The sequence below is a fragment of the Denticeps clupeoides genome, unplaced genomic scaffold (assembly GCF_900700375.1).
Source record: "Denticeps clupeoides unplaced genomic scaffold, fDenClu1.1, whole genome shotgun sequence".
Lineage (NCBI taxonomy): Eukaryota > Metazoa > Chordata > Actinopteri > Clupeiformes > Denticipitidae > Denticeps > Denticeps clupeoides.
This window is the reverse complement of record NW_021629704.1, coordinates 11958-38661: the sequence shown is the minus strand read 5'-3', so window position 1 is coordinate 38661 and position 26704 is coordinate 11958. Positions and strand designations below refer to the sequence as shown.

General features: G+C 41.3%; 1 protein-coding gene across 8 annotated transcripts; it reads right to left on the bottom strand.

Moving 5' to 3' along the window:
• Nucleotides 1–132: 132 nt before the first annotated feature.
• On the bottom strand, nucleotides 133–24860 carry LOC114772185 (coiled-coil domain-containing protein 18-like). 8 transcript variants are annotated; one of them, XM_028965227.1, is made up of 15 exons: nucleotides 21053–24860; nucleotides 20545–20622; nucleotides 19540–19631; nucleotides 19330–19458; nucleotides 18965–19061; nucleotides 18768–18889; nucleotides 18530–18692; nucleotides 15347–15442; nucleotides 15143–15268; nucleotides 13141–13241; nucleotides 12849–12948; nucleotides 9378–9494; nucleotides 9231–9293; nucleotides 7451–7524; nucleotides 6542–6751 (listed from the first exon to the last, which is right to left on the bottom strand). In XM_028965227.1, exons 3-14 carry the CDS (start codon nucleotides 19611–19613, stop codon nucleotides 7453–7455), a joined length of 1260 nt encoding a protein of 419 aa, XP_028821060.1. In that variant the 5' UTR covers nucleotides 19614–19631; nucleotides 20545–20622; nucleotides 21053–24860; the 3' UTR covers nucleotides 6542–6751; nucleotides 7451–7452. The 8 variants fall into 8 exon arrangements, with proteins under 8 accessions (XP_028821057.1, XP_028821060.1, XP_028821058.1 ...); XM_028965224.1 differs by lacking the exons at nucleotides 6542–6751; nucleotides 20545–20622; nucleotides 21053–24860 and adding exons at nucleotides 133–3796; nucleotides 20443–20533; XM_028965225.1 differs by lacking the exons at nucleotides 20545–20622; nucleotides 21053–24860 and adding an exon at nucleotides 20121–20538.
• Between the last annotated feature and the right edge of the window lie 1844 nt (nucleotides 24861–26704).

The window sequence follows — 26704 nt, the reverse complement described above, 5'->3', positions numbered from 1 at the left end:
AACACAGTATTAACTTTCACTGCTATGCAGCAGTTCTTTCACCTTAGAAATATTGCAAAGATAAGAAATATGATCTCAATGCATGACGCACAAAGTTGGTTAATGCCTTTATTACATCATTACATTCTGACACCGTGACACATTACTAAAACCTTCTCTGCACTGTCCAGTACCTCCAAACATGGACAGATGCTGAATACTACAACTTTTCCACCACTACAACTGTTGGACTATTTTTTCTTTTCTTAGACAAATCATCACCAACCCCGCATTGACACCAATTGCAAGCTCACTCTAGGGTGTGAGGGGTGTCCCTCTCTCTATCACTCCTTCCTAAGTTTCTCCTAGGGTTGCAACGATTACAAATTTTGGTGGTATGATTGTCAGTTTCCAGTTTTCACAATTATCTTCATTATTTTACAGAAATTGATTTCACAACTGTATTAACATATATGAACCCCACAAACACATTATATAAAGGTTTTAAACTTAAGAAGCTATTTATTGCAGCTTTTTAGACAGTTAGAACAATACAATGTTTAAATTAAATAAAATTAACCACTGGACATCTATAGCACAGCTCATTTTTTGCTGCCAAAATCCTTACCTTAAATGAAGTGACAATAAAAAACAAGATCTTTAGTTGGAAGTGCAAAAAGATGAGCATGATCACTTCTTCTGAGCTCGTCTTTGACCGATGAGGTGAGTGAATATTGCCAATACTGCTGAACACTGTAGTTTCACCACATTTTATTGGAAAAAAATTATGCCACTGTTTTAGAAAAAGTACCTCACATAGTGCATATGGAATAACACACAACACAAAAACATGACAAAGGACATTGTGGACATCGTGCACTGACCCATAAAATAGTGCAGGTTGAGACAAACCAGGCAGACAAGTAGCAGCAATATGACAATATAGCAGTTTATGGAGTATTTAGTACATAGTGTATATGGTATTTGATATACTATGATAATAATGGTAGTAGTAGTGATATGACATCATTTGATGACAGAATGATGTAGTGAGAGATTAAAATGCAGGGTGTAATATTGTCGGAGTGTACAACCACCACCTCCGATATAAGTATAAGAATTTTAAATATTAGATCTCGCACACCAAAAGAGAGTTAAAGGAATGATTACAGATAAGGGTTGTACTGTGCTTTATCGAAACTTGGCTAAAATAAAATTAAAGTCTAGCCCTCGTGGATACAGTTATGTACACCAACCTCGCTTAACTGGAAGAGGAGGTGGTGACGCAGTCATTTATAATGATAACCTTGGTATTACTCATAAACCTGGACATGGATTTAACTCTTTTGAGAGTCCCTTTAGTAAACCTATGTAATAGGAAAAAAATTAAGTGCTCTAATTACTTATTTATAGACCCCCTGAACCTTGAATTTTCAAACCCTATTTCCAACCTGGTTATTTCAGTGGATAAAGCTTTAATTGTTGGCAACTTTAACATTCACTGTGATAAATATCTATACTAGATTTAGTAGCTTTAAACAGAATATAATATGACCAACTCAAGGCGGTCACACACTCAACTTTGCCCTAAGGTGTGTGACAAGTACAAATCAAATTAACATTTTAACAGGGCTTATATACATGGCTTTGAACCCAAGGATCACCCCAATGTAAACAATGCAGATTCGTTTTGCATTTTTGTTTCTGTGATTTCGCACAACACAGAAAAAATTCATTATGACATAATGGGCTTGGATTGAGAATATTACAAATACAACGTGCAAATACAAAATTGAGGATGCCTGTGATGTCGTCCATATGAAAAACCGCCACTACCCACAGCCCAGCAGGCAGTAGCAACAGAAGTCTTTCTCAAGAAGGTCAAGAGTGTGGAATTGACAACGGTAAACTATTTGTAAGTGCAGCACTAAAACACATGGCTGAATATCTAGGAATAGCTATGAGACATTACATTTACAGCATTTACCAGACGTACTTATCCAGAGCGACTTACAATCAGTAGTTACAGGGACAGTCCCCCCCTGGAGACACTCAGGGTTAAGTGTCTTGCTCAGGGACACGATAGTAGTAAGTAGGGTTTGAACCTGGGTTGTCTGGTTCATAGGCGAGTGTGTTACTAGTGTGAGAAAATGGCATATTTAAGAACAAATGGAGTAAATGTTGTGCAGAAACAGGACTCACTTGAACAAAAACACTGCCTATTTGTCTGGGTCATATGCAAATGAGAGACAGACCAAATCACAGAATGAGACTATAAAAAAAATTCTGCACGGGTACCCAACAATCCCTGGCATAGGTCCTAACACACCCTACAGTCGTGGCCAAAAGTTTTGAGAATGACACAATGCTGGTTTTCACAACGTTTGCCGCCTCAGTGTTTTTAGATATTTTTGTCAGTTGGTTCTATGGTGCTTTGAAATATAATGATATATATAATATAATAATATAAACGTTTCAAAGGCTTTTATTGACAATAACATTAAATGTATGCAAAGAATCAATATTTGACCTCTGCAGATGCACTCATTCCTGAACAAGCGCTGCACTGGTGGCACGCCGATCAAACAGCTGAATTATCTTTAGGAGAGGGTCCTGCCACTTGGCAAAGTCAAAGTCCACTATATTCTCACTATATTCAAGTACACAGAGAGACCAGATTGCGAAACTTTGGAGATTCAGTGTGCAAAAAGACATGGAATAACAAACAAAACACAAAAACATGACAAGGGACATTGTGCGCTGACCCATAAAATAGTGCAGCAATGAGTGTATGTGGTATATGATGTCCATCCAGAGACAGATTGCTGTTGTGGCACCATGCAGACAGCCGTTCCACCTGCTCTCTGTACATCCCTGCTTACCAGTCCCAGCACAGTCGTATCATACGCAAATTTGATGATGTGGTTGGTGGTGTGTGTGGCTGTGCAGTCATGAGTCAGGGTTAAGAGCTGGGGACTAAGCACACATCCCTGTGGTGCTCCTGTGCTCAGTTTCATGATGGAAGAGGTGTGGTCACCCAGCCAAACTGCCTAGGTCCTGTTTGTGAGGAAGTCCAGGACCCAGTTGCAGAGAGTGGTGTTCAGGCCAAGCCCACTCAGTTCTACAACCAGCTTTTGAAGGATGATTGTGTTGAATGCAGAGCTGAAGTCTATGAATAGCATCCTGACATATGAGTCTTTCTAGTTAAGATGTGTTAAGGAGAGGTATAGGGCAGAGGATATGGCATCCTCAGTTGACCTGTTGGGATGGTATGCAAGTTGAAGTGGATCCAGAGAGGTGGGGAAGTTCTTCATGATGACTGGTTTGAGTGCAATGGGTCTGTAGTTGTTGTGGCACGTCACTGCAGACTTCTTCGGCACTGGTATGATGGTGGTGGTCTTGAAACATACCAGGACCAGTGACTGGCTCAGAGACATGTTGAGATGCCAACTGATCAGCACAATCTTTGAGCACCCGGCCAGGTATGTTGTCAGGTCCTGCGGCCTTGTGGGGGTTAACTCTGAGAAGAGTACTTGGTCATTGGGGGGAGGTGATTGCCCTTTGTTGTGTCCATCAAAACATGCAACAAAGTCGTTCAGTTTGTCTGGAGGGAGACATCACTGTCGGTGATTTGTGGATTGGGTTTCCTTGCTTGCTGGACTTTCTTGGTGTTACATCCTGGTCTAGGTCAGGAACGTAAACAATCAGAAAGAGGGAGGGCTTTAGAAGTAAGAAGCATCTTTAACCGCCTCACTCCAACGGGAGCGCAAATCAGTGCCAGGTATGTCAGTCAAGTTTTGTAAATTACAGGCTCCTCCTACAAAAAGGAGAACACAGACAACACATCACACGACCACAAGACGTAACACCCCCACCACCAAGAATCAACATCACGTTTTGACATAAACTGGCTGACTACATCATAACCCTGGATAGCCTTTCTATCTCACCAAGTATTGAAGTAAAGGATCTAGGGGTCATCATTGATGCAGGTCTCTCATTCAATTCACATGTAGATAATGTCACTAGAATAGCATTCTTTCACCTTAGAAATATTGCGAAAATAAGAAATATAATTTCAATGCATGATGCAGAAAAGTTGGTCCATGCATTTATTACATCAAGGTTAGATTACTGCAATGCATTATTGTCTGGATGCTCTAGTAGGTGCATGAGTAAACTCCAGCTAGTACAGAATGCTGCAGCCAGAGTTGTAACTAGAACCAGGAAATTTGACCACATCACCCCAGTCTTACAATCACTGCACTGGTTACCCATCAAATTTAGGATTGACTACAAAATCCTACTTCTGACCTATAAAGCTCTAAATGTTTAGTTCTTTACGACACGCCACGCCTCCTTCGATCAACGGGAACGGGATGGTAGTAGCCTAGTGGGAAACACATTTGCCTATGAACCAGAAGACTACAGAGTCACAGGTTCAAATCCCACTTACTACCATTGTGTCCCTGACACTTAACCCTAAGTTGCTCCAGGGGGGACTGACCCTGTAACTACTGATTGTAAGTCGTCTGATAAATGCCATAAATGTAAATGTGCGGGGTCACTACTGGTACCCAAAGTACAGAAGGTCACAGCTGGGAGAAGATCCTTCTCATACAGAGCTCCCCGCAGTTGTGGAACGGCTTGCTGGTCAGTGTCTGAGTCCCGAACACTGTGTCAGTGTTTAAATCTAAACTGAATCTGTTTTCTCTAGACTTCTGTTAAAGTCCCAGACACAGTGTAAATTATTAAGTCCACTTTATCACACAGTCCCCCTGTTAGACACAGACTGTGTTAAATTCACCCTAGTTAGGCTGTCCTAGTTAGGGTACCGGGCCACTGTAGCACCAATATACCACTATAACCACATATTTCAGTATCGGTCGTACAGTGCAACCGTCTGCCGCTGCTTCTGTTTGTTTTTCTCCGAGACACGGAATCAAGCACCCAGACTACTGGCAGATCCCAGTGATCAGACCAGCAAATAAATCCTGAACTACACTGGACAACACTTTGGACCTCTCCAACCCTACAACTGTAGGACATTTTCTTCTATTTGACAATCCCCAGCCCTGCACTGACACCATTTGCAGGCTCACTCTACCCTGGAAGGGGGTCCCTCTCTGTATCACTCCTTCCCAACGTTTCTTCCTTTCTTTTTTTCTCTCTCCTAGAGTTTTTTGTGTGTGGAGTTTTTCCTTGTGTGCAGAAGGGTCAAGTGTGGGGGGTGTCAACTGCAGGACCTGTCAAAGCCCATTGAGACATACTGTATGTGATTCTGGGCTAAATAAGAAATAGAACTTGTTGTTGATGTCCTGGTATAGGTCAGGAACGTAAACAATCAGAAAGAGGGAGGGAAACGCAAAATATGCTTTAACCATTTCATTTCATTAATAGTAAGAAGTATAATTGAAGCCTTGACACAAAGACAACACAGCAGTCAGGCCATGAAAAAGCACAGAGTAGATTACTGTGAACAGGGTATCTGTCTGGCCGTATTTCCCCCCACGCCATCTTTAACAGTCTCACTCCGACGGGAGCGCAAATCAGTGTCAGGTATGGTAGGATTTCCATAAATTACAGACTCCTCCTACAAAAGGAGAGGATCAATTCAATGATCTCAGCAGGTCCTTTTGTGGCAGGGCTGAAATACAGTGGAAATACAGGCTTTTGTGATGGCAAAGAGGGAAACATACTGAAGAGTTACCTACAGCAAGTTAGATCTGATTTGTTATTTTGGGTCTGATCAATACCATGTTTTGTAATGAATATATCTTTGCAAAAGTGAAAGTGATTAGTTGTCACATGACACACAGTGGGCAGCCATTACCCGCTAAGCCACCACTGCCCCCATCTGGGAATGCCCTGGGATGTGGACGAATCTTCGCGAGACGAATTCTGTAAGAAACAAATCTAGCTGTGGCCATAAGCACTAGATTATGAGAACTCCTGAGAGGAAAATAGTCAGTGATGTCAGCAAGGAGCCCTGGACACATCACACATCAGAGCCCGACTGAGCCCAGTCCGTAAACATTGAAAGTTTTGGAAGTCTGTGATTTGGTCTGATGAGACTGAAATGAAAATGCTGGCCACATGGATGTTTGGCAAAAAAAAATGGAGAGGCCTTCCATTTACATTTACGGCATTTGGCAGACGCCCTTATCCAGAGCGACTTACAATGCTACCATCGATGAAGAGATCAATTCCGGTTCACTAGGACCCCCCAACTATAAATACAATCTTTTTATTTACTCTGTTGTAGATTCTGCACACAAGTTCGACAACAAGAAAATTACAATTTAATCTAAATATTCTCTAAAGAGGAAGGTCTTGAGCTGCCGTGTGAAGGTTCTCAGTGACTGAGCTGGAAGTTCATTCCACCACCGAGGGGCCAAGACGGAGAAGAGTCTAGATGAGCGTCTTCCTTTTACCTTCAGAGATGGAGGGACCAGGCGAGCAGTACTGGAGGCTGAGTATACGAGGTGCAGTGCGAGGTGTAATAAGGGCTGTGAGGTAGGATGGTGCTACTCCATGTTTGGCTTTGTAGGCCAGCATCAGTATTTTGAATCTGATGCGTGCAGCTACTGGGAGCCAGTGGAGGGAACGTAGCAGAGGGGCGGTGTGGAGAACTTGGGAAGGTTGAAGATCAGTCGTGCTGCTGCATTTTGTATTTGTTGTAGGGCCTTCAACCCTAGGAACACTGTTCCCACAAATGGGGGTGGGGAGCATCATGCTGTGGGGCTGTTTTGCCGCCTCAGGAACATGAAGCCTTGTTTGGGTCCATGGCATCATGAAAAAAAAAAAAAAAAAATCTATATATATTTTGACATTTTGAGGGAGAATAAGGGGGGTAATAATTTTGGCCTCATTGTTGATAGGTAAAACAATGCATTTTAGAAATAATAAATGTCACAGAAAAAATCATGGGATACCCCACTATTGTCTTCATTTATGTTTTATCTACTTTGGGATGTGGGCTTGTCTAGGATTTCTAAAAACTGTACAATTAACCAGCATAAGCCACCATACATTTCTTTATAATATCTAAAAATAATCATATGAATCTATAGTACATTAGACAGAACATATACTACAATAGACATATTACAATACATTTTGTATTAGGAATAACAAATACATTTGTATTTGTTGTTAAAAGGATCGATAAAAATATTCCTCTGGATTGAAATCCACTGCCATAACACAAGTAGCAAATACAAACAGCACTGGATTTTATTTGTGCTTAAAATATAGGTCCGTTTTTTCCCCCCTAAACCCTATACAAAATGCAACTGGACTATCATTCTGAAATGACAGGTGAAGTTTTAGAGTCCAAAATAAGTTAATGGACTTACATCAGAAGTAACAAGTTTCAGAAATACATACAGTTTAGTATGGCATAGACACTAAAATCACTAACTAGAAACCAAGTTTATAGTCAAAGAAGTGGTAGGATAAAGGCTGGCACCTTCATACACCTTCCATCTGATTTGCAACTGTTTGGTTTGGTGATCCTGATGGTTGCACAGACTGGTCTTGTGTCTGTTGTAGAATACACAAACAGAGTTAGGTTGGTTTAGATGGGAATGGATGAAACAAAGAGACTGGTGTTTTGCTCAATGGCACCTGTACATTTACATTTTTACATTTACAGCATTTATCAGACGCCCTTATCCAGAGCGACTTACAATCAGTATTACAGGGACAGTCTCCCTGGAGCAATTTAGGGTTAAGTGTCTTGCTCAGGGACACAATGGTAGTAAGTGGGATTTGAACCCGGGTCTTCTGGTTCATAGGCGAGTGTGTTACCCACTAGGCTACTACCACCTCAGTGGAACCATGGGATTCGAATTGGATCGGGATTCGAACCGGTAACCTTCTGATTACAGGGCCGCTTCCTTAACTGCTAACTGCCCTTTTTATACTATCTCACTGCAAATACATTCAGTGGTGGGGCAGCGGTGGTCTAGCAGGTAAAGAAATGGACCAGTAATCAGAAGGTTGCCAGAAGTATCGATTCTTTTCCTGATCCCGGAACAACGAAGGTAACCAATAATTTCCAGAATGTTTGGCATGTATAACTTGGAGATTAGCTATATAGCTAATAAGATAATACACGGGGCAGTGGTGGCCTAGCGGTTAAGGAAGCGGCCCCGTAAACAGAAGGTTGCCGGTTCGAATCCCGATCCGCCAAGGTGCCACTGAGGTGCCACTGAGCAAAGCACCGTCCCCACACACTGCTCCCCGGGCGCCGGTCATGGCTGCCCACTGCTCACTCAGGGTGATGGGTTAAATGCAGAGGACAAATTTCACTGTGTGCACTGTGTGCTGTGCTGCTGTGTATCACATGTGACAATCACTTCACTTTGACTTTGACACCGGTGGAAAATTACAGGTATTTGCATTTCATGCTGGTGGATCATAACCAGGTTGCAAGGAAAAGTTCAAAATGCAAAAAGAGGAAAGAGGAACGAGAGGCAAATGAGGAGGAGGATGCTCCCCATATTTTGGTGCCCACCATATTAGGTTGTCCCATTCCAAATTTGTAGTATGGGAGGAGATTCTCTGTAAGGATTCCCAGTAAGATTAATGCAGGTCATTTTTTTCCAGATCTACCAGGACCCAAGAAATTTAACATGGCTGTCTTACAGTGCCCAACCCCGCCAGTGATGCCTTTGCCATCAGGAGGTCATGACAGTGTCAGACAGCCTGACAGAAAAAGCCAGAAAGACAGATTCTGAAAGACATTAGATTCTGTCTTTTAAAGGCTGTGGTGGAGGCAGTGGTGGCCTAGCGGTTAAGGAAGCGGCCCCGTAATCAGAAGGTTGCAGGTTCGAATCCCGATCCGCCAAGGTGCCACTGAGCAAAGCACCGTCCCCACACACTGCTCCCCGGGCCTCATGTTATAAGAATTTGATCAGCTGATGAACAGTATGTTTGAGTTTAAACACAGTTTTCAGTAAATTGCCTACTCTCTATTTTTTGCAATTTAATCTTGTACTTAAACCCTGGTTATGATCCACCAGCAAGAAATGCAAAAGGATTGTTCAGGATTGTATAATTAAGTTCAGTTTAAAGCCTTTCAATTCTCTCTTTCCATGAAATTTAGGAAAGATGTTAAGTACTTAAGAAAACTAGGATGCATGTGTGTCCAATTTAAGTATTAAGAGTATTAGAGTAAGAATTACATTGTACCATGTTCACTGTACTTATTGTACACATGACAAAACTGGACAGCTGAGTAATACCTCTTCTCTGTGAAATTTCTCGTGAATTTGAGCTTGGACCAGTTTTTCCATCAGCAATGCAACCTGTTAATAATCAAAAACATCAGTCAAAAAGAATGTACAACAACAACTACAACAAAAAAGATAAGCTCTCTTGATATCTCACACCTGCTTTTCTTTCTCATTCAGTTTACGTTCTGTCTGTTCCAGAGCATTCTGCAGACCAAGAGCTTTTTCCTCCAAGTCCTGTTTATGTTCCTTAAGGGCCAGAGCTAGCTGATGAATCTGAAAGAATAGAAGTAACATTAATTCACAAATGGAGCCACAAGCAGCAAACGCATCTGCTTGCACCTCCGGTTCACTGTGGCCTGTAACAATTCATCATCAGTGCACATATCAGAAGTGTTCATTAACATGTTGAAATCCAGTACAGGAAAAGCTGATATCCATAAAGAAAAGCAGGTGGTTTGCATTGGAATCACTGGGAATCACTATAAACATTCAGACTTTTTCTAGCTACTTCTTCTCATGCTTTTCTTACTTCTTTTGATTGGCCAGGTCTACTGGCAGAACCACAGCATCCAATGATGGAAAGCAACTGTGTCTGAATTCACACTGAACAGTAAGTTGAAGTTGAGATTTATTGTCTTTTCAGCTATATACATGTTAGACCGTACATAGTGAAATGAAATAATGTTTCTCCAGAACCTGGTGCTACATGTAACATTTGAACGATTAAACAAAGTTCCATACTGACATAAAGTACACGTGTGCAACACAGACAAACTGGGCGACAAAGTGCAAACGGGACACGGGCAGTGCAAGAATAACGTTTAACAAAAAACATGTAGACAACATTGAGACAGACAGCACTACACTAGTGAAATGAATAAGAAATGTGCAAATTAAAATACTGCGAATCTTACTGTGCAAAATGGAACAGTGCATTTATAGATGATATTACAGATAAATAATCATACAGTATAACAGATAAATGTGTTCCATTTCCATACAGTATAAATGTGTGTGTGTGAGTTTTCAGGTGTCTGATGGCCTGTATAATGAAGCTATTGCAGAGTCTGGCAGTGAGTCCCCAAAGGCTTCGGTACCTTTTTCCAGATGGTAGGAGGGTGAAAAGTGCTTCACAGCGCATTAAAATAAGCCCTTTGAGACATACTGTATAGGATTTTGGGCTATATAAGAAATAAATGTTGTTGTTGGTGGCTTTCTGATGCAGCATATGTGGTAATTGTCCATTACGGAGGGAAGAGAGACTCAGATTATCTTCTCAGCTGTCCTCACTATCCACTGTAAGGTCTTGTGGTCTGATCCGGTGCAGTTCCCAAACCAGACAGTGATGCAGCTGGTCAGAATGCTCTCAACGCTTCCTCTATAGAAGGTGTTGACGATGGGTGGTGGGAGCCTCCACAGGAAGTAGAGACGCTGCTGGGCTTTCTTAGCTGTTGAGCTGGTTTTGAGATTCCAGGAGAGATTCTCCTCTAGATGAACATCAAGGAAATTTGTGTTCTTGACTATCTCCACAAAAGAACCATCGATGTTCAGTGGAGAGTGGTCCCTACATTGTATTCTGAAGTTAACAATAATCTCCTTCGTTTTGTCCATGTTCAGAAATACATTGTTGTTCCTTGCACTGGCTTGGTCCAGTTTACCTTAGTAATTTACTAGTCTCATATAACCCACCACACAATGCCTTCATTTGACAGAAGCAGGCTTACTTGCTGTCCCACACATAGACAAAGCCACAGCTGGAAATAGTACCCCAAAACTATGGAGCAACCTTCCAATGAGTCAATATTTAAATCTAAACTAAAAATATATCTATACAGTTGAACTTTTAATCAACACTAACGTCACCCTTAGCAAAGTGTCACAAGTCATACGCTGATACCTGCATTAAAATGCTCTCATTTAATACTCAATGGACTTTAAATCTGGACACTGCTAATTTTTGACTCTCTGGACAACACCCAGATTCAGCTCACACTGCACTACATCTGTGACCTGACATGTACAGCCGAGGGTAGTCTAGTGCTGAGCAGAGGAGGATGGGTTCCACTTGCTGAGCCTTGGTTCCTCTCAAGGTTTTTCCTTTTCAGAGAGTTTTAACAGGCTGCTGTTGCCATTGGCTGCTCACTAGGGGCCTTCAGCACTGATCTAATGTGAGGCACTTTGTGTGCTGTACAAATAAAAATTAATTGATTGAATTGAAGAGCACATACAATGTGTTAAAGCTGGTAACCCGTGAGGTCATGGGCTAGCTGGTAGAGTTTGGCATAAAAATATTTAGTGTCAACTTTGGAAAATCTAGATGCAAGAAGTGAAATCTGTAGTGTCTGAGTGCTGGACAAATATGCTGATGAGCTTGATATCAGCTAAAGTTTGGTGTATAGAGGTCCAAATCAATGGAACAACCTTCCAAGGAATATTCAGGTATCAGACACAGATTCAATGTTTAACCCTATGATTACAACCTACGCATACAGTCAAGCTCTTCACCAACACTCCCTTCACACTATACTGGCAATTATTAGACATATTGCACACCTCACTACAACTGTGGCCTGACATGAGCAATCCAGGGTACCTTGCTCAAGGGGTCAGAGGACACACCAATCATTTTCACATGGTTTTGAAATACTAATCCTTGGTGCATGGTTGGATTCCATCCAAACATAACACATTAAAAAAAAAGTTCATAAGACAAAGTTGTGAAATAATTTGTGATCTCGTGTGGTCTTCAGGGCTCTAGATTGTGACCACTTTGTCACACATGCGACCAAATTTCTCAATGGTGTGACACCCAAGAATCGGAGGTCTCGCTGGTGCACCCAGCAATTCTCTGCAAACTCCATGTGGTTCAACGCATGGTCCAGATATTCCTGCACATTTGAAAGTGCATGTGCTGCAGTCAGACAGAGAGGTGAGTAGCCTGGACTCTTCAGATAGACAGAGTGGATGTAGCCATGGATTACAGCTTTAAATGGGCCTTACAAGTTAGACCAGAGCCCAAAATTATTGTGGCAGCAGATGTCAGCCAACATGACTGTACCAAAATACTTTGTGTGCATTATAAGTATTTTTCATGGTCAAAGTTTTTTTCCACACCTCAGACTAGTTTCCAGAAGCTAGCCTCCGTTTCACCGCATCAGCTTCTAATTTAGTGGTAATTGAATCGAATCACCTGACTGCCCAAGTAAAATGAAAAAACACAATAAATCTATAAAACACATGCAGCAATAAATGTACTGGCCCAGTGTCCCCTCTCCCTGCTTCCTTTCAGCAACAGGCAGCAGCAGCAAACCGATCATCAGACTGACATGATAATCAAGTTCAAGCCACAAAAACATTTTGCAACATCAAGCATGTTTTCCAAAATCTCCATGCATTCCTGTGAAAAAAAACAAAACCAAAACCCACAAAAAAAGAGAACTATTCAAGATTCAGAGAATCAGGGACGGCTCAACAAGCAACTGGTTACTTACAGTGTTCATTTCAGGCCCGAAAAGACTACCTACATCTCAATTTACTACTCTAAACTTAACCACAAAAAAACTGTCCTTCACTGTTTACCTAAATTCGCATCACATGGACAGTACACGATGAATATGTTTCTGTTACCAGCTGTGCTCTTTGCTGAAGCTCCCTTTCACATTCCTTCAATGCAGCAGCCATGGTGTAAAGTTCATTGTTTCGCTGCTCCAATTCTCTGTGGCTTTCACTAAAACACACAGACACAGGATACATGCATCACACATTTAAATTCCCAAAGTACACATCCCATCCAAATTAAGAGATTTAATTCCTTAATCCCTGAGCTACTAGGGAATGGGTGCTGATTACGGATGCACCGATACCAGTTTTTCTGTGGCTGACTGTGGCCGGTCCGGGGCTTTTGTCCCTGGAGTCTCACCTGATCAGGTCTGTAAGATGTGCTGTCTGCTGTATGGCCACACCTGCTTCTGATATTTCTCTCTTTTGCTTCACTTCCTGCATTGAGGACCAGTGCCATACCTGAAATAATCACACAGAGAAATAAACGTAAAGGCATCATAATTACAAACTCTGGCACACACTGACACATTTGCATTTTATTCAGTGTACATACACTGCTCACCATAAAATTAGGTTCGACCATCTTTAACAATTTAGTACAGCATGCATTCATTATGGCATAAACTGATGTCACTACATTGAAGCACGTGATTACAATTAAAACCAGAGGAATCCTGGCAGAGGATGCCCATGCCATCCAGGGGAAAAAAAACATTGATGGAAAAGTGGTCATTTGGTATATTGACGCCTTACTATTACAGTTATCTTCACTAACACGTGGCAACTCACCGCGTCAGTTACAATTTAACAATACGTGTCCAGCTCAAACGAAGATAGGTAGGTAGGACACGGCCATGTGGAGGGATGTTTTACTGAAACATTTACGTTAGTAGACAATTCTGTGGTCAATTCTGTGGTCTCTGTTCACACGATTATACACCCAGCTATCTCCGGACCTTAAAGAAGATGCTATTGTGTTGCATAGAGAATATTTTTCAACTAGGTGGTGCTACAACTACTAGTGGGTAACACACTCGCCTATGAACCAGAAGTCCCAGGTTCAAATCCCACTTACCACCATTGTGTCCCTGAGCAAGACATTTAACCCTAAGTTGCTCCAAACTACTGTTTAAGTCACTCTAAACAAGGGTGTCTGGTGACAGACATAAATGTAAACTATTACATAATCTTAATGCAATAAGATTTAAGCCAGGAATATCAATATCAACCATATCAATCATATGATGTTTCGTTCAGATTGGATGTTGAATGTGGACAGAAACTTCCCATTACATTGTGAATCATCAAAATTGATTGGCCATAATGTATTGGGTGAGCAATACAATGTCTCAAATGTAATCTTAAGGATATCCAGATGAAATCTGAGATATCTATGAATCAGCTCATGTGGAACAATTTATTCAAATGTAAACCTGTTAACATTTTTGAGAAATATGGCACAGCAACCTCTTGTTATATGACGCATCATCAAATTCAAAGCACTTCCACGGGAAAGCCATGTTGTTAATTGTGTAACTCACCAATTTAAGATGATGTGGTTCTGATTGTTGGGTTAAGGACAATTTTTGTAGCATGAATTGACAATTTCCCTCAATCATTAGGTGACCAGAACATCCTGGAATGCCACTTCCAGCGGAGGAGTATGATACCTAGTCCAGAATGTCCTATCCCACTACAACCCGTGGGTTACACCAGAAACGGGAGTCAAAGTGGAACACACAAACAGAAGCATGTCACATCTGGATTTCTATGTGTCTGTCTGCGGATTGGGAAAGCTCCATAATTAATAAAATAAAAGTCAACCCATGATAATATTTACATTTACAGCATTTCTCAGACGCCCTTATCCAGATTGACTTACAATCAGTAGTTACAGGGACAGTCCCCCCCTGGAGCAACTTAGGGTTAAGTGTCTTGCTCAGGGACACAATGGTAGTAAGTGGGATTTGAACCTGGGTCTTCTGGTTCATAGGCAAGTGTGTTACCCAATAGGCCACTACCACCCTTGTTAACCTTGTATAACCCTGTACTGCCATATCAAGATAGATTTGGGAACAAAAACAATAATCACAAAATATCTCTTGAAATATTTATCGATCACATCGATAAGGTTGGTGGTTGCAGCGTAGCATGTGATGTGAATGGAGTAGAAAAAAAGTCTTTGAAACTACTAAATGAATGGCAAATTATTAATCATATACATTAAAAATTCATAAACATTCTAGAGATTTGACAAGAACAAAGCAGTAAAAATAAATCTAATACAAATGATACAGCTGAAAGAATCAAATTAATAAATGCATTAATACCATAAAAAAAAAAATAAAAAAAAACCTCACCATCTCATTCTCGATTTCTTTACACTTTTCAGTGTGTGCCTTCTTGACTTTCTCCAGATCTCTCTGAAATTCCTGCTGTCTTTTGTGCAACACAGCATGACAGTGCTGTAGACTGTTAGACCTCTCCTAGTAAATGATGAAGACCATGATGAAGTCGGAGTGTGCTAGTGTGAAAGAGTAAAAGAGTGAATAAGTGAGAGATACCAGAAGTTCTTTCTCTAGCTGGCTAATCCTTCTTAAAGCTCTTCTATCCCCCATCTGTTTGTCCAGGAGGGCAGTATGCGAGTTCTTCATTTTCCCCTGCAAACACACACTCAAACACACTATTACAATGTACAGATAGAAAAAAATTATATTTGATATTTCATTACAGCAATTAGCAGTGACTACAAGCTGCCTCATGTCCAGTTCTATTTCTGGGGAAGTATTAGCAAAGCACTCAAAGTATTCCAAATGTTAAATGTTATTCTGCACTGCCCGTGTCCCCTGTTTGCACTTTATGTCGCCCAGTTACATGTAGCACCAGGTTCCGAAGAAACGTTATTTTATTTCACTATGTACAGTCTAACATGTATATAGCTGAAATGACAATAAAGCTCAACTTCAATCACTTTACAATTTAGAACTGACTGGCCGCAGTAATTGGAGCTTTTTTCACTGTACACAAGGTCAGAATAAAGCCTGCAACATTTGACCAAGCAGAAAACATCCAAGCTTTCACGTGGTACCCCACCGCTTGTTTCTTGTTTCAGACGAAAGGTTCTTTGGCTTAAATGCCTTTGAGTAGAGCTGGTTGTGATGATCTTGGTGATCAGCTTTGGCTATTTTTCATTATTTCTAAAGAGAGACATGTGGCTGCTGAGACACTGGAATACAGAAGCAATGCACAAAGTACCAAGTGACGTAGTAAAGCTAGCAAAGAGCGGAATGGCTGAAAAAAGAGCAGAGGACGGTAACAAAAGTCATGGAGATGAGTTGCAGTTACGTGGAGATATTGCTAACAGGAAAAGTTACATATAATTTGTTTGGAAATGGTTTGGTGGGTATGGTCAAAGCATTCACGAGAAGGAGGCATGCCCGGTCTGCCTGGGAAGAGTCTATACTAGACTGCCGTTATCCCAGCCGGGAAAGTTCTGAGCAAGTTCTGAGCAAGTTCTGTAGGCAGCTCAGATGAGCGACGCTTGAACGGCGCATGTGCTGGGCGATTCATGGTGGAGCATGATGACTCTCTGCTCTGTGACACTACTGGGCCTGCAGTTCCGGCCTGTTTGTGGACCTCTGTTGTAAGGGATGTTTTGGAGTGTGGTATAAAAACTGCAATAAACGGTTTTGCCATTTTGTCATCCGCTCCTGGGGGGACCATCTTCTTTGGGCTGCCTTGCTACCCAGCTGGTCAACTGGCGCACATGGGGACACACATTCACATTTGTACGATCCGGTGGTGATTGAAAGCGCAGCAGCAGATAGTAACTGTCGTGTCACACCTGCAGCTTTTGGGGTTTTTAGTGAATGTGAAAACATCTTGTCTGGGTCAGGAGATCTGTCCACGTTTATTTAAAAAAAAAAAAAAAAAAAAAAAGTGAATTGATTGTCACATGTGATACACAGCAGCACAGCACACGATGCACACAGTGAAATTTGTCCTCTGCATTTAACCCATCACCCTGAGTGAGCAGTGGGCAGCCATGACAAGCGCCCGGGGAGCAGTGTGTGGGGACGGTGCTTTGCTCAGTGGCACCTCAGTGGCACCTTGGCGGATCGGGAATTGAACCTGCAACCTTCTGATTACAGGGCCGCTTCCTTAACTGCTAGGCCACCACTGCCCCAGAGTGGTTGCACTGCGTTACTGTCTCGCCCAGATTCAAACTGCGCTTTCAAATTTACCTGCATCTACTGGGTCTGCAATAGCAGTGGTTTCAGTACTGATGCTGTCCCACAGTTTAAATATTTATTCCTGATCAAATTGAAACTAGAACCATGAATTATTCATCAAATTCAAACAAGAAACCTGTTGACTGCAGAGTTGAAAGTGGTGGCTGTGCTTTGACGTTTTCTTCAAGTAAGATGTGGTCTTGTGGTGCACACGTGGAGGAATGTCTCATTTCAAAGTGTTAAAGTCCACCCCATGGACTTATTTTATAGTTTTAGCTGTAAAAGTGTCCTAAAGCTGCTGTGGGTATGTGTCTCTGTCTCTTTTTTCACTATGAATAAAATATGTTAGATTTTTTTTTAGAATCTTTAGCACCTCCACAAAGCACTTCCTCTCAGGTTGTCAGCAGAGGTAGGGAAACTCGTATTAATCTTACATTTTCATGATTGGGGACCTTTAAATGTTAATTATGGATAAAATGTTAATTTGATTTCTAATTCTTGATGATGTGTTTTAATTATAGTAAGAGAGATTTGAAAATACTGAGGAGGAGGAATGGAAGTTAGCCTCTGGCAATTTCTTATCGCTCTTAAGACTAGTCTCCATAGCATGTGCAAAGAAAGCAGACTTTTAAAAGATGTACTTGTTGGGTCGGGAGTTGTCAGACTTTCTTTCCTGAACGTCTGGTAGCACCGGTGCAACCTCAGATTTTTTTTGTCACACCATTGAGAAGTTTGGTCACTCTAGAGCCCTGTGGGAGGAGGGTGAGTGGGCATGGAGGCAAGGAGCAAACTCATTTGGCCCGTTTCCGGTGGATTTTTCAGCTACTGTAGTAAATGTTGTAGTAGGTGCTGCCCCCTTTTGCCCCAGTCCCCATGGCAGGTAAATAGAGTCAGCAATGGAAATATTACATAAATATTATACACAGCTGAAATGAAACTATTCAGAGCTCTAATGCTTCCTCAACCAGGGAAGCCAGCATGAGGCCAGCCTCTGTTAAAGCAGCGTCATCTCCTTGACTTATAATAAAAGGGGACTAGTTATTAACACGTGAAGTCATGTGGCTAAACTTTGTGATGACACTAAGGTCATGGCCCACAACCCTTACACTTGGCCAATATCTCCAGGAATGTGGAACTTAAATAATGGCTGCAAAATGTGCTTACCAGCTGTGGTACTTTACAAGGACGAATTACTAAGTATTGTAAGTACTGATTATGTTAGGTACCCAAACCTTTATTTTGTATGTGTAATTGATTGATGTAAAAATGGAATCTTGCTGAAAATTTTAAAGATGCATCATCTTTAACATTTTTTGTCTTTTGTGATCAGCTTATTCAATAAATTACAGTATAGAAACATGACTGTAATAACCTGATCACATGCTACTTAACAATGAATGTCTATGTTTGCATTTCTTATTGAGTTACAACTGAAGCTATAAAGAAAGATGTATTCTCAGCTTAAATCAGAAAATGTAGTTTTCTTTTACATGAATGTATTGCTGATGTTCCAACCTGTTGGTGATGAAGGCTACTGAATTGCTGAATGTGCTTCTGTTGGTGAAACAACTCCTCCTGCAGTCTATGCACCTCTCCTTCAGCCTTCTGTAATCGTTCCTGTAGCTGTTTTGACTTCACATTGATGATCTCAGCACCACCACACAGTTCTTTCATCTGACTGAAGAGAAGAATATATTGAAATATCTAATCAAGTGTTTAAATATGTGAAGTGTGTATCTAATGAGGAACTTACTTCATGTCCTGGAACATGTCTTCTTTCTCTTTCTCTAATTGTAAACATGTTTTTTGTAAGTTTCTTTTTTCCTTATGACACGCTATGAGATTCTCCTTTAGTTTGCATTCACTCTCCATGAGCTATACAAATGGATTTATATATTAACAGGTATGAAATAGAAAAGTTACAACATCAATGATTTTGCATGATCTGACCTTTTGTAGTTTCTCAGTAATGGCTCTTCTGTATTCCATGAAAGTCATTGTCAGTTTCTTAGCACTAGACAGGGCCTGCTTTTTCTCCTCCTCAGCACTTTTTTGAAAACAGAAGAGACACCAAATCTGGTTACAAACTGTGAACAACCTGGATGAATATGCAGAATGCTCAATCTTTAACGTTACAGTGGAAAAAACACTACTCTCTCATGATGCATGGCCCACAACCTTCACTGGTGCTCTAATGAGGGATCAACAACTTTTCAGTCATCTAAAATGGATTCTGTTTGACCTTTCCTGATATAGCTGTTAGGAGGAGTACTTCCAGATATTAAAAACTGGAACCTAGATTAAAACAACAGTACCATTTAACCTGACAAGTTCTTTCAAAGAGTTCAGCTTTCACCACCAACAACTCTTCTTTTATTTCCTTCAACTGCTCACTGCTGTGAAGTGCTTCTTGCTCACTTTTCTTCTGCTGCTTTTCAGCTTTTCTGAGGAAAAGGTCACAACAAGTTAGATGTATTCAGATGACATGGAAGTAGGACACAGACAGTTTAACAAAAGAGCCTTACAGCAGAGCTCTCGTCTTGGAAGCAACTTCTGCCTTAAAAACCAATATCTGTTCCTCCATGGTGAACACATTCATGGAATTCAGTAAAGTAACCTAAGAGAACAAAGAAAAAGAATTAATGTTCATACTCACAATACACAACTCCTCTCAACAACAACAGTACATAGAACTCCAGCACTTTCACCTTCAATCACTCCGGACTCCTTGCACAAAATCACTCTGCGCTTTTTACTTTACTGCTCTTTTTTTTTTTTATGGCTCTTTTCTTTAAATATTGTCTTTCACTCATTTCACCCTACCTGTTACACATATTTTATGTTAAAGACATAAAAGTGTAATATTTGGTTATGTTTGCAATATTTGCATATTGGTTCATTGTTTACTTGCAGCATTTGCAATACTGTGGTCTGTAGCAGTCGCAAAAAGCATTTCACTGCATAACATACCGTGTATGACTATGTATGCGACCAATAAAATTTGAATTTGAATTATATAAGGTAATAAAATAATTAGGATTTAACCTAATCACAGAAACCAGAATAAACTGAATGAAATGCATTTAATGTCTGCAGGTGTATCTACCATGTAGGGAGCACAGGAGCAGGGACAAATCAGGGTTTAACCTGACTGGTAGGGTGTACCTTAGGGCACAAACTTCACAGAATATTTTACAGGAATGTTATTTTACAAATTAGCTTACATTTCATTGCAACATTTTTTCTAGTTTCTCCAGACTTTTCTCCCAGCGTTAGAAAATATATATCGCCCAGCCCTTTAATGTGAGCGTTCAAAATAAATGAATGTCTGATTTAAAGAAGACCCACATAAACATTTATCGGCAGAAGGACACCGTAAAAATGTTACCCAAACCAATTCGAATGAAAAAGAAAGATTAAAAAGCTACGTCTTTCAGCGCTGATTCGTGTTTCCAGTCCGAAGTCATTTCTTTGAAAGTTGGTTAAGAAAGTTGTCCGTCTTTTGTTCCGGGGCGACGGCGACTGTTTACCTTCTTTTCCTGCTGATTCGACTTCAGCAGATTCGTCAAACACGTCCACGCGAAACAGCATGTCACACCAATATTGCGCTGTAAAACGGAGCATACGGTGAACTAATGTCGATCTTCATAACTAATCGTTCAACAGAAAAAATGTAAATGCAACAGAGTATGACACTGTTATTTTATTTCATATATATTAAATATATCGTTTATATGTCGTTAACATCCTTTAACTGTTGCTCATTACAAAGCGTCATTGCTCCTCTGCTTTTAACCATCACCCTGAGCTAGCAGTGGGCACCATGACAGGCACCCGGGGACCAGTGTGTGGGGACGGTGCTTTGCTCAGTGGCACCTTGGCAGATCGGGCAACCTTCTGATTACAAGGCCGCTTCCTTAACCGCTAGGCCACCTGTCAGAGTTAAACCTTGTTCTAACACTTATTAAATAACTGGAGAAGGAAGACACGAAGCAATTGAGTCCGTTTTACTTGCAAGGAGAGCAATCAGAGACGCACATTACAGCATGCCTCCAACAGCTCTGTGGTTTCTGACGTGCCTCCTCCTTTTATTCAATACTGGGTGGTACATTCAGACGTCAGATGGGTTTGTCCCGAACATAGAAATTCGTAGAACTTCACTGTTGTTTATCTCATGATTGGTGGTCTCCTTCTTTTTCCATCTGCAAGTTCTCCGTTCGCTGTTTTCCCAGATCCCGCCAGGTCTCGGTCACCTCGCCCCGGCGAACTTATTTTGCAACCCTTCTCTTGTTCCACGGTTTCTCTTCCAAGCAGCTAATGATGTTATGATGTTATCATTACAAATACAGATGTTGGCTAATGTTTAATATAGCTGGTGTTTGCCAGAGGTTAACATTCCAAATACAGAAGTAATAGAAAAAGATGATTGCATGATAATTTATATACTTTTTCCAACATTTCCCTCCTGTTTATCATGTAATTAACTCTTTTTGTTACTTTCCCCAATCCTGTAGGATTTTCAACTATTAGTTCATAAACAGAGCAATACATTTTACACACAAAGGGTTAGTTTCTCTCATTCTCATGGAGAGATTCTTGGAACAGCTGCCTCAGCTGCAAATCGCTGAGGTCTATTGAATCTTCCAAAAGCGGGTATTCCTGTCCTTCATCAGTTTCCTTAGTTGATAAGGCCGCGGTAATGAGGCGGTTCACAAGACTGCGTAGACAAGGAACACAACAACATCCACACAAGGTCAGGATTGCAACAAAAACAGCTACAGATACTAAAACAGATTGGATTAGGGCTTTGTATTTCCCGAAGACACTCATCCAGGAATCCCACATGGAAGTTTCCACTCCCGAATGCTCTTTCATCTTCCTTTTCAGCAAGAAGCATTGTCAGGAGATCCTGTTCTGAAATGCCATGAGGGAAGTGGCTGACAATTGCCCATGCACGGCCTCAAAACCGTCTTGTGTCCAATTACCTAATTTTTAAACATTGTAGTGGATGTAGTTGATTCTGTCTACGTTCTTGTTAATCGTACACCACCTGCATAAGACTGATTCCAAACCCGCAGCTATTTGATTTGCTATTTTATATTCGTCATGCACCCCCTGGGAACTCCAATTGCATCTATGTATGTTGGATCAGTTAGCTTCTCCCAGGGCAGGGTTGACCGCTTCATCCTGTGCCAGTCTGCAGGTGCCAGGCTGTTTAATTTGAACAACAGATTAGTTACATTTGTTGGATAAATGGATACTGGTAATAAAAGTGTTACTAAGGCTCACAGTCCGGTAGTATTTGAGGGTAATTGATCGAACAACATTTTTCCTCCACACCACCACCATAAGTCCCTTTGAGACAGTGGGTTAAAATAAGTCCCCACCTTTTGTACCGTATAACACCAATCTCTCGGTGTCCCTTCTCCTAGTAGGTTCTGTCTTCCCATTATATAGATACATGTGAAATTTCCTTGTGTTATTTTACTGGAGAAGATAGGTTTCACTTGTTCTTTTTAGTGTGGCTCTCACGGTTGTAGGCCTGGTCCCATTCTGCTTTTCTCTACCCCTTTCTTTATCTTCTTGCCACTATACTGCTATTGTTATCATTACACAAATCACTACCACGCACGCTTTTTGATACCGTCTATAATCCTTCATTTCTGCCAACCTTTTTTTTTTCCTTCTGCCTCTTCTAGGATTGGTGGCTGTAAAGTGTTCTTCACTGACTTTCGGGTCTACCCAGATTCTACACGTCTGAGTCCACCCTATTATCAGACTTTTGCTCACCTTTCCCGTCGGCAGGGTTAGCAGAAATGACCTTTTCACAGTGTGACTGATGTATCCAAGTTCCCCTTTCTGTTATCTTAACAGCCGTCGGTGTTGGTAGGGCCCTTCCCACTTCGGTGAGTGCCAATGCTTCCGCTTTATGCTTTTTACAAGCACCCAGTCTCCGGGCTCCACCAATGGAAGATCCTGCTGAGAAATAGGGAATTCATCATCAGGATTACTTTGTTTTTTCGTTTCTAGCATTTTTCTCATGTAGTCTGCCAGTGACACATCTTCCTCTGTTTCCCATTGGTTTTTAAAGTAAGGTAATCTATATGGTCTTCCAAATAAAGTCTCATAGGGAGTTAAGCCGGACGTGCTAGTAATATTGATGTATAGTTTCACCAGCTCTAAAACATTGAGTCCATGGTCGACACGTTTTTTCCATGCATTTTTTCAAACTGTTTTTAATTGTGCCATTCATTCGCTCCACGAGCCCCGCGCTTTGTGGATGGTTTTTTAGATTAATGTGAAACATTTTCCCAATATTGGTTACCATCTGATTCACAAAATGTGTCCCATTGTCGCTATATATTTTCTCTGGTATTCCGTAGCGTGGGATAATGTCTTTACACAAGGCTTTTGCTACCGTTAGCGTGTCTGGATGTTTGGTTGGAAATAATTTTACCCATTTAGAGAATGCGTCAATAATGACTAAACAGTACTCTTTCCCCTCACTTTTGTTCAGTTGAATAAAATCCATGTGTATGACCTGAAATGGATATTGTGGCTTGGGGAACTGGCCACGCTTTGGTCTTAAGTTTCCTTGAGCATTATGTTTAAACATGTTCTATCAAATATCAAACATGTTCTACAGAAGTTTTTTTTGAAAATGAGATAAACCCATATGCCTTGAAATATTGTTGTATTAGTCCTACCATCCCTCCTGTTGAGACATGAGATTTCCCATGGCTCAATATAGCAGCCCATTTAAACATATTCTTTAGTAGGATAGGTTTCCCCAGGGGTCAAATGTACATCTTGTCGTGGATTGAAGCCCCATGTTTCACCCACGTATCTACCTCATGTGGGGTGCTTTGTTGTTGCATGTCAATGAGAATGTCAGGAGAAATGATTTGGACTTAGTCAATAACAAAAACATGTATGGTTTTTTTCAGCGGCTTGCTTTGCAGTGCTGTCAGCAAAGGCATTACCGAGTGAAATTGTGTCTTTGGACGTAGTGTGAGCTGCACACTTACATATAGCTAATTTAGCGGGTAGGTGCACAGCTTTTAGCAATTCTCGTAGTAATTTAGCATGAGTCACTGGCTTGCCAGTGGAAGTAACCATTCCCCGGTTATGCCAATACTGAGCAAATGTGTGTACTGTTGCAAATGCATATTGACTGTCAGTATAAATGGTGAGTCTTTCCCTTTCATTAGTTTACAGGCCTCTGTTAGAGTGACAATCTCGGCGGCCTGCGCTGAAAATGAGGATGGCAAGTGTTCTGCTTTGAGTACGGTGTCATACCGTACTCAACAGCATAACCCGTCAGTGTTTTGCCCAGGTCATTTTTCTTAGAAGAGCCATCAACGAACACTATCTCACCCTGAGGCAATGGTTGGTCACTTAAATCTAATCTAGATTTGGCTGTATGTTCTGCGAGTGCTTGGCAGTCGTGTTGATAGTAACTTGAAAGCACGTTGTAAGTCGCTCTGGATAAGGGCGTCTGCCAAATGCCATAAATGTAAATGTAAATGTTCTTCGTCACCCGGCAAAGGTACCGATGTGGCTGGGTTCAGTGTGGTACAGCGTTCGCTGGTGAGGTGGGGCTGTGACAGCAACGTCGCCATGCAGGAGAGGTGCCTTGCAGGGGATAAAAAGATCATGTTGGTTTGCAGTAGCAAAGCCGCCACTGCATGTGGGACCTTAAGGGTCAATGGATGGAATAAAACTATTCCAGCACTTACCTCTACTGCCATTGACGCTGCTATGACCGCTCTCACACAATGTGGTAATGCGCAAGCAACATTATCCAATTTAGACGAGAAGTAAGCAATTGGTCTCAACTTGTCTTCATGTTGCTAGGTGAGAACAGATGTCATGTACTTGTCTTTACAGTCCACCATTTGTATAAACGGCTTGCTATAGTTTGGCAAGGCTAGTGCTAAACTGGAGGTCAGCGCCTGTTTGATATCACAAAAAGCTTTTTCTGCTTCTGATGTCCAGTTCAGCGATGATGTCATTTTTAGGTTTTTGGAGTAAATTAAGGCTGTGAGTGGGGAAGTAATTTCGGCATAATTTGGCACCCAACTTCTACAGTAATTGGTCAAGCCCAAGAATGACATCATTTGTTTTTTAGTGATTGGTTTAGGCGCCTGTAGGACTGCTGTCTTTCGTTCTTCCAGAATAGTTCTGCCACCTGCACTAAGGAGGTGACCTAGGTATTTGACTTGTGGTTTCCATAATTACAATTTGTTTTTACTACCTAGCTAACCATCTTAGCTAGGTAATTTAAGAGGGCCACAGTGTCTTCTTTACATGCTTCTAGTCTTGGAGAAGCCACCAATATATCGTCAACGTAAAGTCCCCCCACTCCCTCAGGTGGTTGAAACATGCTGGCATGCATGGTTTGTGAATATATAGTAGGGCTTTTACAATAGCCCTGAGGAAGGCTAGCATAGGCATATTGTGAAAGCGAACCAAAATTGACTGTGTCACTGGGAATGGAGGAAAATGCATTACTAATGTCGACCACAGTAAGTATTTGCGCCTCTGGTCTTAAAGAATTCAACAACGTGTGTGAGTCAGGTACCCACGGAGCTCGTGGTGCTACTGCGGCCTTTACTGCCTGCAGCTCCTGCACCGTTCTCCATCCTATTGTGGGAGCTTGCCTTTTTACCGGGAATATAGGTGTATTTCTGTAGATAAACAAAACTTAGACATAAAACATAAAAATCAGTTCAGTTAGTCAAAGTCCAGTCAGTAGTGTCACAACATGAATTTAATAAATCTAATAAACTTAGTCAGGTAAAATAATGATTGTTATCATTATTCTTTAAATGCTCTTGGTCTCTGTTCAAGTAAACAAAAAGGGCACTGCGCAAGTTATGACCATAACATTGTAGTAATCTCAATGCTACCTTTTAATTCATGCATCAAAATGCTGGTGTCTATTTCATGCTTTTTCAAAATGTAAAAATCCCATATTCCCATATTTCCTTTGAGGCTGAATAAAGTGGAAACCCACTGGAAATCGCTGAGCTGATGCCCAGACGGCAAATTCTATTGCTAAAAGTTCAGTCCCAAACCAAACAAGAGAGAGAGAGAGAGAGGAGGAGAGAGAGAGAGAGAGAGAGAGAAAAAAAGAGAGAGAGAAAAAGAGAGAGAGAGACTGAGAAGGAGGGGGAGGGAGAGAAGGAGGGGCCCCACACATACACTCACATACCCGAGAGAGAGAGAGAAAGATTAGGTCTGCCAATACATGCAGACTCTCTCACACACACACACACACACACACAGAGGCTGGAGTGTCTCTTCAGAACTCCGGTCCTCCACGAAAACACATCTTACTCGCAATTTACACAGTCTGATATTCTCTATCTCACACACAGAGCCTTGTTGGCTGTTATGTCTATCCCTCCGATCACCCTCTGCTTCCCATATTTTAAACAGTCTCCCATTATACCCATTTCCTGAATTACTTTACTTTAAACTTTATTTGACTGCTCTTTTTCCTGTACTTCGCCCATATGCGTCCCAGCAATGCCTGCGTTCTGGTTTCCAATTCTGACCCATTGCGACTCAGAGGCTGTCCTCCTCGTCTTAAAGGGGACCAGTCACCTTTTACATGGTGCCAGTCCTGCCCCATTGCTTGCATATATATTTGTTGCACTTCAACACCGTTCAAATAGTAAGACC